This window comes from Lithobates pipiens, unplaced genomic scaffold, assembly GCF_037356315.1.
Source record: "Lithobates pipiens isolate NorthernLeopardFrog02 unplaced genomic scaffold, aLitPip1_a1.2 Scaffold_27, whole genome shotgun sequence".
Taxonomy (NCBI): Eukaryota; Metazoa; Chordata; class Amphibia; order Anura; family Ranidae; genus Lithobates; species Lithobates pipiens.
This window is the reverse complement of record NW_027507788.1, coordinates 29,388,313-29,402,273: the sequence shown is the minus strand read 5'-3', so window position 1 is coordinate 29,402,273 and position 13,961 is coordinate 29,388,313. Positions and strand designations below refer to the sequence as shown.

The window sequence follows — 13,961 nt, the reverse complement described above, 5'->3', positions numbered from 1 at the left end:
TTGAAAAAACACACAAGTCCATCAAGTCGAACTATGTGAGTTCTATGGAGGGTTGAATTTAATTCTACCTGCGGGATGTGGAAAAACTTTGAGATTTTACTCTAGGTATATTTTTAAGCTTCGTAATGTCTAATAAGGCCTTCATGTGATGTCCCAAATCTGTGTACAGCAGGTGGGAGTAGAAAAAAACCCTAAAAAAGTAAAATTTGCCAGCAGGTGGTGCCATAGGGTGGAAAAGAATGTATCATTCCTATTTGCCTGCTAGCAATGTTTGTCACTGACAACGGTGCATGCCGAGTACAGTGTACAGTCCTGGCATCTGTATGGAGCCAGGTGCTGAGCTAGTGAAACTCTAGGACACATTCATTGGAGTTGCGTCATCAGTGACAAACAAATGGCCCCACCTATACCTGACCTTCACAATAAGGAGCACATGGAAGGGCAACGCATGCAAAACAACACCAACAAGTTAATGAGCTCGTAGACGTGGTATATCTGGATTTTGCGAAAGCATTTGACACAGTTCCCCATAAATTTTTACTGTACAAAATAAGGTCCGTTGGCATGGACCATAGGGTGAGTGCATGGATTGAAAACTGGCTACAAGGGCGAGTTCAGAGGGTGGTGATAAATGGGGAGTACTCGGAATGCTCAGGGGTGGGTAGTGGGGTCCTGTGCTGGGACCAGTCCTGTTTAATTTGTTCATAAGCGACCTGGAGGATGGAGATGGGGTAAACAGTTCAATCTCTGTATTTGTAAATGATACTAAGCTAAGTAGGGCAATAACTTCTCCGCAGGATGTGGAAACCTTGCACAAAGATTTGAATAAATTAATGGGTTGGGCAACTACATAGTAAATGAGGTTCAATGTAAAAAAATGTAAACTAATGCATTTGGGTGGCAAAAATATTAATGCAATCTATACACTGGGGGGAGAACCTCTGGGGGAATCCAGGATGGAAAAGGACCTCTGGGTCCTAGTAGATGATAGGCTCAACAATGGCATGCAATGCCAAGCTGCTGCTAACAAAGCAAACAGAATATTGGCATTAAAAAGGGGATCAACTCCAGAGATAAAACGATAATTCTCCGGCTCTACAAGACTCTGGTCCGGCCGCACCTGGAGTATGCTGTCCAGTTCTGGGCACCAGTCCTCAGGAAGGATGTACTGGAAATGGAGCGAGTACAGAGAAGGGCAACTAAGCTAATAAAGTGTCTGGAGGATATTAGTGATGAGGAAAGATTTGCGAGCGCTGAACTTATTCTCTCTGGAGAAGAGACGCTTGAGAGGGGATATGATTTCAGTTTACAAATACCGTACTGGTGACCCCACAATAGGTATAAAACTTTTTCACAGAAGGGAGTTTAACAAGAATCGTGGCCACTCATTAAAATGAGAAGAAAAGAAGTTTAACCTTAAACCACGTAGAGCAGGGATATGCAATTAGCGGACCTCCAGCTGTTGCAGAACTACAAGTCCCATGAGGCATAGCAAGACTCTGACAGCCACAAGCATGACACCCAGAGGCAGAGGCATGATGGGACTTGTAGTTTTGCAACAGCTGGAGGTCCGCTAATTGCATATCCCTGACGTAGAGGGTACTTTACTGTAAGAGCAGCAAGGATGTGGAATTCTCTTCGACAGGCGGTGGTCTCAGCGGGGAGCATCAATAGTTTCAAGAAACTATTAGATAAGCACCTGAACGACCACAATATACAGGGGTATTCAATGTAATACTGACATCTAATCACACACATAGGTTGGACTTGATGGACCTGTGTCTTTTTTCCACCTCACCTACTGTGTAACTATGTAATTCTGTTGGTCAGCAGACTGGTTGGTGAATTGACCTGGGAATTTTCTTTGGTTTTGTTTTGCATGAGTTACATCATCAGTATCTGCCCAATTGGTGGATCAAGAAGATGATGGACCTGGAAGAAGAGGAGAAGGACATGGCAGGGAATGTGGGGAGCTCAACACCACTGGAGGACTGCAAGCCCAGAGTTAAGAGTGTATCTTGTACATACTTGAAAATTACGACAAATGTTGGTCAATGGCCATTCCCACCCCACTGTTTATTTCCACTTAAACACACCTCAGCTTTAGGAAGAGTTCTAACTTCAAATGTTTTTTCAGGTTATTGTCCCTCAGGGGACAGGGTACATGTAGCATTTACACAAGGCACCCTCCACCCCCCCTGCAGTCATCCAGCAATGCAGCTAGCAAGGATATGGCTGCCTGATAACTAGGGATACACCAATATCCATTTTTTCAAGATGGTTTGACTGGTATTCTGAACTACTGGCTTGTATACTGTCTACATTGCTGACTTTGAGCACTTTTCTTTTTAATCAGTTGGCAACATCTCTTTCTTCAAAAATATTATTTTTTTCCGTAGAGAAGACCCTTTGGTGCTTATGGACTGTTTTAGGCACAAAAACCTGCGCTGTTCATGGATTAGGCTACAAGTCTAGTGAGTGCTGTGGGGGGGGGCGGGTTAGACTGACTTTTCTTTGCCTTTTCTTGGGAAACAAGGTAATGAATGTTTTGAGTAAAATAGCAAAGCAGGCACTTTTAAGAGATCACTTACACCCAAGTATCTTTCTGACAAGACATGAAATACATTTAGAAAAAAAAAAAGGAATAATTTAAATTAGACTGGAAAAAAAAAATAGTTCAGCAAAACAAATTTTACAGTAAAATTGTACAATAGATAAAATTGCCAATATATGGCATTCGCTATTAAATGCCAACTATTGATTTTGGTTTTGCTTTTAGCTGCTACAAACAATCTGTACAAATTGCAACTTTTTAAATACTTTATTTATTAAAATTATAATCTTTATATATTTTTTTACATTTTGGACCCTGCAATGTTCTGCTTTTCATTTAAGGGGGTAAGAGGAGCATAAAAGCCTAAACTGTGCACAAGTGATTCTTTTTATATGGTGCTCCGGTGGAGGATTGGGGTGGCAAGCCATAGTAATAAAAAGGAAGGGAATGCACCTCTTTGGCTAGCTTATCCATGGTACTGGTTTACTTTAACTCAATGACAGCTTGGGCTTATTCAATAAGGCAATGAAAATAAATATTTTACAAAAACAATGGAACTCGGTTATCTCTCAGCAAACTTACTGATGCATACTGAAATCTCATTTGGTTTTATGGGTTACAGCCATTTGCATTTCATTATTGGACTTTTGAACTGTCTAGTTTAAGAAGCCAGCTAGTCATACTGAGGACTGATGAAGAAACTGGCAGCACAAATAATAATTCCCTTAATCCATACTCCATGCTTGCTGGTCTGTTTCCCAGTCTGAGCCAGTAGATCCTGATTGATATTCCAGAATCCATTGTGTAGGTATGAGTAACCAGATATAATATTTAATTCTGTAGTCAAACGTAGAACAACACTTAGAAGAGCCACAGAGGAATGGACTATGTGATTTTACTTGCCCTTTGGAAGGGTCTCTTCATTCCAGATAGGAATACGCTGATTATACAGAATTCATCAAGAGCAGAAATTGATTTTTTAGACATTTGAGATTCTTAAAGATTGCTACTGGCAATAAATTGTGGAAAATAATATCATCATGTGTTTTATCACACTTTACAAGACTCTCTTCATCTGTCAATCAATGGGCTCACATCTGGCCAACAGCAGAGATGCAGTAAGACACAGCCGAATGAGGACAACAGCAGATATTGATATACTATTTGTGCAGACTGTGCAGCTACACAGGGGCCCTTTAAGACTTAGGGGCCCATATATTCTACATAGAGGCATGGCTGGAACCCCCTCTACTATCAGACCTGGACACTGGTCACGGGCAGGTAGGAAGCTACCTATACACAGTGAATAAGTATTTGTAGTTGGGCAGCCACTTGCAAATTGTTGTTGAGCTTGTCCACCACTGCATGTTGGCTACTGTAGATTGACTTTTATTGGAAAAAAGTTGTTTCTGGACCACCGCAGAAGTGGTGCACCACTTCAGTTTCCATTGTTGTCCACCTTCGGACAGCATTGACTGCTGGCTGTATACATGGAATTCCATCTCTTAGATACGGACTTTGAGGAGAAGGTTCTATCAGTCTACTTAAATTAGGCGGTTCTCGGGTTCTGATGCACCTGGCATCCTGGTGAAAACAACACTGGTTGCTGCGTTTAAGAGGAAGAGGTCCATCACCAGAAGCCTTTTTGTGTCCATGTCCAGCTTGCCCGCAGCATCCCGCAATATAAATAATAAGTCTTTTTGTACAAGCACGTGGTAGCAAGAAATGCTAGTGTCCTATAAAAGCAAATATTACGCATATAAAGACAGCTAGAATACTGAAGTCTGTGTTCCTATAGGCAGTGCTGCTAGGGGTGATGACATCAGTGGAGATTGTTTGGTTGAAGTTGTTACAAAAACTTCCAGCGCAGCACATGATTTCCGATATACGAGTTTGTTGTGGTGACGGGTCAGTGGGCTGTGCCAGGTCAGTGGAAGAGCAGAAAGCTACTGTACAGCATCCTTTCATAATAGTCCGCCGTTGATCGTCTGAAGGATACAGGAAAGAGGTGTTATTTTAAAATCACAGGTCTGTCATTTTTTGTTAATGAATTTATGACTGTGAGTCCTCCCTCATCCTTAGTTCCTCCTTTGTAATACCCTTTTAGGATTTGGCTCCTAACTTCATACTCTAATGACAATAGGAGTTCACACTATATGGACCTCCTTTTTGCTTTTCCTATACTGACCCCAGGGTGACGAACTTTGTTTGTCATGAGGAGGAACCTAGCAGGAGAAGCCAGATATATCTGATGCAGCTCACGATCTTTACTGTGTTTTAAAATCTATGGGGTCAGTTGTTAGAGCTCAACTGGTCCCTGATATGCATTGTTTTTTCAGTTTGAGCTATTGGAAACTGTGTTGTGTCTTCTTTTTTTATATTGAATGCTCTGGATATTGGCAGAACAAGTTTTGTCTGCCTTTTGCTCTGTACCTGTTCTGTATAAATGTTAAATAATTATTATTTTTTTTTTTTAAAAAGAGCCCAAATAACACAAGAGTGGGAACTCTTTGACTTTTATACTCTTGAGCCCCAATGACATACCAATGGGAACTCTTCGACTTTTATACTCTTGAGCCCCAATTACACACTAATGGGAACTCTTCGACTTTTATACTCTTGAGCCCCAATGACACACTAATGGGAATTCTTCGACTTTTATACTCTTGAGCCTCAATGACACACTAATGGGAACTCCTCGATTTTTATACTCTTGAGCCCCAATGACACACCAATGGGAACTCTTCGACTTTTATACTCTTGAGCCCCAATGACACACTAATGGGAACTCTTCGACTTTTATACTCTTGAGCCCCAATGACACACCAATGGGAACTCTTCAACTTTTATACTCTTGAGCCCCAATGACACACCAATGGGAACTCTTCGACTTTTATACTCTTGAGCCCCAATGACACACTAATGGGAACTCTTCGACTTTTATACTCTTGAGCCCCAATGACACACCAATGGGAACTCTTCGACTTTTATACTCTTGAGCCCCAATGACACACTAATGGGAACTCTTCGACTTTTATGCTGTTGAGCCCTAATGACACAAGAATGGCAACTCTTCGACTTTTATACACTTGAGCCCTAATGACACAGAAATGGGAACTCTTCAACTTTTATACTCTTGAGCTATAATGACACAAGAATGGGAACTCTACGACTTTTATACTCTTGAGCCCCAATGACACACTAATGGGAACTCTTCGACTTTTATGCTGTTGAGCCCTAATGACACAAAAATGACAACTCTTCGACTTTTATACACTTGAGCCCTAATGACACAGAAATGGGAACTCTTCTTCAACTTTTATACTCTTGAGCTATAATGACACAAGAATGGGAACTCTTTGACTTTTATACTCTTGAGCCCTAATGACACAGAAATGGGAACTCTCCAGCCTTTGCATACTCAAACCCTAATGGCACAGAAATGGGGACACAGGAACTGGAAATCACTGGATTTCGAACACCAACCCCTAATGACTTAGAAATTCAACACGCTTATGCCCTAATGACGGGCAATGGGAACTCACCGGCACAGTTAAACCCTAATGAAACAGGTATGGGCACTCACTGCCCTTTATTCACTTGACTTCCAAAGACACAGCAATGAGAACTCTTGTATTCACACACTTGAGATCCAATAACACAGAAATGGGAATTCTCTTCCTTTTACACACTTGAGCTCTAATGAGGCATGAATGGAATTCCTCTGGCTTTTACTCACTTGAGCCCTAATGACCCTAGATTGGGAACTCAATGGCACTCAAGCCCTAAGGTATGGGAACTCTGTCTTTAACACACGTGAACCCCAATGAAGCCAGAATGGGAAGTCTCCAGATTTTATCTACACACTAAAGTAAACTAAACCCAGATATTCAGCACTATCTAGAACAATTACTTCTATCTAAAAAAACAAACCAAAAAAAAACAACTTACACAAAGTCAGTAAACTGACAACTTCTCCACCAATAAAATGTCTTTTTTTTAAATGTACAGCACTCTTCTCCCCAAAAAAACTACACCTTAAACAACTCAAGTATGTGTTCAGATTTGTTTACACGGGGTCTACAAGCACCCAGCACTTTTGAAAGCTCTTTGAATAATTTCAATATACAGTATGTATATTAGCACATATTGATTTGCTTACACTTGAATTGGTTAGGTATTTAGTGAGTTGAGTTAATCAATTCTATTGATGGTTCTCAGGACCAACGGGAGTTGACTCAAGGGGAGAATTACAGTTTTAAGTTTTAATCAGAGAGAGACAGCCTGAAAGTTAACAGCTTCTGCCGTTCTCCCTCCTTATAAACCACACCTTAGAAATTCTGGTGGTGTACCATGAATGAAATATGTAAAACGGTTTTATACATATAATAAAGAAAAAAAAAAAGTTACAATGTATAAAGGTAAATTTTTTTTTTTAAATTAAATTGCTTTGCATTGCAGTGGGGTGTAGCTGAAATATGTACTTGAAAGGGGCTTGTTGATTCTAAGTACTGCGGTGTAAAAATAAGTATATCTGTAATTACCGAAGATCTCCATGCATCGGAGAAGCGTGCCTTTGCAAGTCACCGTCTGCTGTTTTTCCGGTGCGCATTCGTTGTTCCCATTGTCCTTACAGCCATAGCACTTAATTCCATTGTCATTAGTTAAAATGGGAACTGTGGAGAGACAGACAATATACTTATATCTCAGAGAACATGTCTTGCAGTGTTTCTAAACACAAGAACAAAATGTAATATATTGCAGCTGACCAGGATTTAGATGTAGTGACAGCATTAGCTTTGTAGGCTATGCATATTCTCTGTTAATGCAGAAAAATGTCTGTTGATCCTACCAGAAATCTAGGGTCCCTGTAATTTCCTGTGCACTGAACTGAAATCTTGATCAAATTTATCAGCCTTCCAAACTATCTGCTGTGAACTACAGCATGCCTCCCTACATAATAGAGGTGGGTGGGTGGGGGGTGTTTTCAGACTAATCAGGAGAGCAGCCTAGGGTGCCTGTCTCTGTTGACAGACTTTCCAAGATTGTGGCCTGGGACTTGCCGCGCTTGCGTGTGACGTCACAGCCCTGTGACGTTCACGCATGCGCAGTGGTACTTTTCGCGTTTGCATTCCACTGGCAATGTCAGATGCTGGCAGATTGGAGGTCAGCCCATTTAAACAGGGCTGTTGTTGGAATGGTGGGTGCTGTGGATGCATCCTTGGTGGGCCTACTAGTAAGTGATTTTTAAGTCTCCCTTTGTATGGAGAGTTTCTCACCAGCCGGTCATCTATGTAGTTCTCTTAAATGTAGTTTGAAGTTTCTCCCTTACATTTTATATTCTATATACCCTTTTTTTCTAGATGGGGTCTCATCCCCTTGTGAGCCTCATTCAATCTGGGGTTGCATTGTTGGGAGTTGTATGTTCCTTCCCTGGATGCTTAACGCTAAGAACATATTCTTTGTTGTATAACTACGTGATAATGCTAAAGCCCCCGTCGGGGCATTTCCCTGGATATTGGCTTAAGGTAATGTAAGGCCCCCTTCCCCTTCCCCAACAATCCCTTCCCCCTTTCCCCACCCCCTCCCCCTTGCTCTATCTGTTTTCATCTATTTTGAGTTATTCCTGCAACCTTTTGGGAGGCATTGACTTTCATTGCTGTATTGTTATATGTATTTGGCAGTGATTCTGTTTTTTCTGGTGCTTATCATGCGATCTACATTGTTGGATTATATGTTCCCTTTTCTGCTCTTGTTACTTGAACAACAGGTATCTAATACATTTGTTTATCATACACATGATAGGTGAGTTTCGTTGTAAACTACAAGTCATAGACCATTGAGCAGGGTGTTATATGCCCTGTTGGCTGTTTACTGTTGAAATATTTTCTTGCTATACATATATGTTTATTATGATCTGTAACAAATTGTTATATATGTTGATATTTCTTTTTTGTTTTTCTTTGTAGCCAACATATGCCTTACAGCTCCTGAAGAAGCAATATAGTAAAATATGTTGAGCAAACAGGCATTTATATAGCTTTATATAGCTTCATATGCATCATATTGTTCTCTGTTGTGTTGTGACAATTTTATGTGTTTTTTCTGTCCTTGAGACACAACATTGTTTACTCTTTTTAATATTGGAATGAATAAAATATAAAAATGTTTTATTAAAAAAAAAAAATGTCTGTGTATATCTTGGGCACCATTAAAATCCCCCTTTCCAGTTCTTCTTCATAAATTCCTTAAAGCGGAGTTCTGCCGTTTTTTTTTTTTTTTGTTAAAGTCAGCAGCTACAAATACTGCAGACGTTGACTTTTAAAATATGGACACTTACTTGTCCAGGGTGCCCGCGATGTCGGCACCCGAAGCCGATCTATCCCTTGGCTGTCGGGTGCCGCCATCCTTTGTGAGGGAATCAGGAAGTGAACTTCCTAGCTCCCTACTGCGCTATCCCACTGGTCCCTGCTGTTTTCTGGGACCCAAGTGTCTCCCAGAATACAGCAGGGGCGGAAAGTGGCGTTGATACTCAGGGGTGGCTCGGATATCTATGCCCGGAAGTGGGAGCAAAATATTTGTATTCCACAGCTATCTGCTCCCTCTCCCCCCTGAAATGTGCTAAATGTGATACCGGAGGGGGGGGGGAATCGAAAAAACGGAAGTTCCATTTTTGGGTGGAGCTTTAATATGGGATGTGGGTGTCGTTCATCTCTTGAACTAGTGTGACTATTTCGAGCTTTGACTGTATACTGTAAACATGGCAACAAACTTATTGGGTGATATTGTACTTACTGGATTTTTGAGCACTGTTACAGAGGTTGCCCGTGCAGCATGATAAATAGGTGTATCGCTGATAATTCCCCGTGTTGTAGGCAAACAGATTTGTGCATGTATCTCCTATATTTCCTGAACCGCAGCCTTTGCTGTATGTTTGTATTTGAGAGGAACCTGTAATGGATGGAAATAACGGATTTATAGAAGAAACAACCACTTGTGAATTTGCATTACATGTGGAAATCATTGTCTTTAGTAAACATAATGATGTAAGGAGGGTGGAGTTGATGGTTGAAGTTGTATTTGGTTCATCCAGCAATGAAGGCTTTAATGAAATGTTGGGGCCCACAGGAAGCCCATATGGGAGCCTCGATTGCGGCCAATTGCATTACTAATGGGACACAAACAATGTTCAATGAAAGTAACTCTACAGAAAGCTGTCAAAGAAGGCAGAGTTAGAGACCGTGCTGCAAGAGATGGTCAGAGACTGTAGACACGCTACAAGAGATGGCCAGAGACTAAGGACATGCTACAAGAGATGGTTGAAGACTATGGGAAAGCTTCAAGAGATGGTCAGAGACTATGGGCATGCTACAAGAGATATTTAGATACTATGGACATGCTTCAAGAGATGGTCACGGACTAAGGGCATGCTACAAGAGATGGTCAGAAACTATGGACATGCTTCAAGAGATGGTCCCAGATTAAGGGCATGCTACAAGAGATGGTCAGAGGCTATGTTCGTGCTTCAAGAGATGGTAATAGACTATGGGCATGCTACAAGAGATGGTAGGAAACTATGGGTGTGCCGTATGAGATGGTCAGAGACTCTGGGTATGCTTCAAGAGATGGTCAAAGACTATGGGTATTCTACAAGAGATGGACCTGCTTCAAGAGATGGTCACAGATTCAGGGAATGCTACAAGAGATGGTCAGAGACTATGTTCATGCTTCAAGAAATGGTAAGAGACTATGGGCATGCTACAAGAGATGGTCAGAGACTATGGTCATGCTACAAGAGATAGTCAGAGATTATGGGCATGCTACATGAGATGGTCAGAGGCTATGGTCCTAAACTATGGGTATGTTTCATTAGATGGTAAAAAGCTATGGGCATTATAGAAGAAATAGTCAAAGGCTAAGGACGTGCTACAAGAGATGGTTACAGACTATGGACATGCTTTAAGGGGTGGTCACAGATTAAAGGTATGCTACAAGAGAGATGGTCAGAGGCTATGGGCATGCTTTAAGAAATGGTAAGAGACTATGGGCATGCTACAAGAGATGGTCAGAGATTATGAAAATGCTTCAAGGAGATGGTCAGAGACCATGGGTATGCTTCAAGAGATGGTCAGAGACTATGAACATGCTTCAAGAGATGGTCAGAGACTATGGGTATGCTTTAAGAGATGGTCAGAGACTATGGGCATGCTACATGAGATGTCAGAGACTATGGGTATGCTTCAAGAGATGTTAGAGACTATGGGTATGCTTCAAGACATGGTCAAAGTCTATGGGTATGCTACAAGAAATTAACAGAGACTAAGGACATGCTATGCGTGATGGTCAGGGACTGTAGACATGCTACAAGGGATGATCAGAGATTGTAGACATGCTGTAGGAGATTGTCAGAGACTGTGACTGTTGGTGATTGCCCTTTTGCTTCAGTAGACATAAGAAGAGAAAAGGGATGGACAGCACAGAAAAAGTTGGATAGTGCAAAAGAAATAAACAGTGGGTGGGTGGACTTTAGAAACACACTGCCCTAAATGGGAAAAATGACAGTGTCTCGTTAAAGTCAATTTAAAACTACACACCCATCTAATACTCCTCATTCCATAGGGTGACAACACCGCTGCATGATTTCACGGTAGAATGCAGTTGTCATCTTGCTAAAGTAAGTGGGAAATAACAGATTTGCTGGCAGAAATGAAATAACAAATTTGTTTGGAGTCTTAACTTTTGGTGGTGTCGGATATTTGGGTCCCCCAATGCATGCATGCTGACCCCTATGCTTCTACAGGACACAGAGGCCAGCAAATAGAACCACAGAGTGTAGAAGGGCAGAGCCTGATCATCCACACAAGGCAACCTGGGCCAGAGCCCCAGGGGGCCAGCTACAACCTTCATGCTCCTGCAGTAAATCAAGTGGACAGCAAATTGGTCAAAGATGTTTTTATAGGCAATTGGTGTCTAATAGGGGGTGGGCGGCAAAGCTACTACATAACCTAAGGGCCTATTCTGCTTTAATCCATCTCTGCTAAAAAAAAAAATGTGTAGGTAGGGTGCTGGACTCAAGTGTGCATTAGAATGGGTAACTACTCCAACCCTTGGGGGCTTCTCTCCATCATCTGGGGTGCTCCTGGAGATCCCCAGAGCAGTTTGATGTCTTTATAAAAGGAAGACAGTGCCACGACTCAAAATTAAGTCTAGTAAATGTTTAGTATTCACAACAAAGGGTCATAAAGTATATCCAACACGTTTCATGAGTTTGCAACCCCCTTCATCAGGGCTTGTATGCTGGCAATGATGTACGATAATACTGGGCAAGTATTATGGGAAATTAAGATTAAGGCATGGGTTGCCTGTGTGATGAAGGAGCATTTTGAGCCCCTGAAATGCATTGGATATACTTTCTGACCTCTTTTGTTCACAAAGCTTTATCTTGAGTATTGGCGCTCTTATCCTTTTTTATAGACCTAATCTATCTACATACTAGGGAACAAAGCTAAGAAAATACTCCTACAAATGGCAAAAAGACAAATGAACACAACTACCATAAAAGCAAATTTGCGCTTTAAATGCAACCTATCAGGGTGAAAATAAAATAAAGCAGTCATACACAAATTTTTTTAAAGTGAACATTTTGAGGCTGTCGCTGTCTTACTTAGTTAACTAATGAGTCAGTGACCTGAAACAAGTAAGACAGGTTCCCTTTTGGCTATTGTGTATTCCACATCCACGATCCATGTGGCAGACAGCAATATGTAACCAGCGGATACATTTCATGGAGTGTTATGAAGAGATGGGATAGAGAGCTCTGACGCTAACATCAAAAAACAGAATGTAAATGAAGTTAGGAGGATTTATTTAATATAACAAGGGAGGCAGCCGGTACGTTTGATGAAACAGCCTTCTGGGTGCCGCTGTTGTTACAGTTTGAGGTTAAAATAGGATGCGGTGAGCTAATCGTTGCACAAAGATGTTGGTGCTTTAAATGCCAAATATGGCCAAAAAAATATATAATTGAAAAAAAATAATAATACTGGGAAAAGCTGTGCAGTGCAGAGCGTGCGTTGTTCCATGTGATCCTGCCAGAAATGCTGAGGGTAGCTAAACTCTTCCCCTATCCACTTCCAGTGCAAATAGCGTGACCGTATAAGGTCTGCTAACAGGAGATCGTGTCACCTCTTTTGTTCAGTCGCTCCTTCAACCCACCTACTCTTATTTTAGCAACCATTGAAGGCAAAAATTCAGAAGACATATATAGATAGATAGACTATATTACCAAAAAGTATTGGGACGCCTGCCTTTACACGCACATGAACTTTAATGGCAACCCAGTCTTAGTCCGTAGGGTTCAATATTGAGTTGGTCCTCAAAAAAAAAAATTGGGGATTATTATTAGCCTTAGTCGCATGTTTTTCTCTTATGCGGCTATTTGCAATGAGACTTCTGACATTGGTGGCCCGTCTGAACACTACTTTGGGTCTTTTGGGAAGAACTCTACCCAATGCTTAACCTTGTCCCAATATGGGCCAATGTTTTTGGACTGCTTTCTTAATGGCACGATGTTGGTCATTAAATCTCGTGATAAATAAAGCCCCATGATGTTTCCATTGGGCCATTAAGAAAGCAGTTCAAAAACATTGGCCCATATTGCGACAAGACAAAGCGTTGGGTACAGTTCTTCCCAAAAGACCCAAAGTAGTGTTCAGACAGGCCACCAATGTCAAAAGTCTCATTGCACCTAACTGCATAAGAGAAAAACATGCTACTAAGGCTAATAATATTCCCCAATTTTTTTTTATACCATAGGGTGCCACAAGTGTAAGCTGAGTAAATGTAAAGCGTGTAAGTTTATTTCTCATGGCCAAAAAACCTTTACCAGCAGAGATGGACGTATTTTCCATATTAAACAGTTCATTTGTTGTAGCACCCAATTTGTTGTGTAGGGGTTGAGGTGCCCTTGTGGTTTCTTGTATGTAGATAGGACGGTGCGAGCCATGCACACCCGTTTTAGCGAGCACCGTAGATTTATAGAACAAAAAATAGACAAGCATATTGTTCCATGCCATTTTACCCGTTTATGTAAGCAGGAGTCCTTCTGGATATTTACCTTAAATAGTATGACACCTGAGGGGCTTAAAGAGGAGTTGGAGATAGGTACCCTGATTTAAAAGTATTATAAGGCTGGGGTCCTCCAATTTAAAAATCAATTAAATTCTTATTGTAATCCTAAATAACATCAATTTCCTTTTTAAATATATAAAAATTTAATTATTTAATATAATAATTTTCTAATACTAGTTTATTATACATGAGTGTAGAGATCAAATGTGTTTTTTCTAATGTGTTTATTCTCAATGTGATTTTCCTCAATATGAGTTGTACTGTTAATAATATTACT

At 40.9% G+C, this 13,961-nt stretch overlaps 1 protein-coding gene across 1 annotated transcript in view; it reads right to left on the bottom strand.

Annotated features, from left to right (window-relative positions):
* Window positions 1-2,806: 2,806 nt before the first annotated feature.
* Window positions 2,807-13,961, bottom strand: part of LOC143933708 (urokinase plasminogen activator surface receptor-like) — a 55,983-nt gene continuing 44,828 nt past the window's right edge. Inside the window, exons 5-7 of the mRNA XM_077456699.1 lie at window positions 9,350-9,505; window positions 7,099-7,230; window positions 2,807-4,542 (exon numbers count right to left, since the gene is read on the bottom strand). Of these exons, the coding sequence (XP_077312825.1) occupies window positions 4,283-4,542; window positions 7,099-7,230; window positions 9,350-9,505 (548 nt within the window). The 3' untranslated portion in view covers window positions 2,807-4,282. The remainder of the gene's footprint in view (window positions 4,543-7,098; window positions 7,231-9,349; window positions 9,506-13,961) is intronic.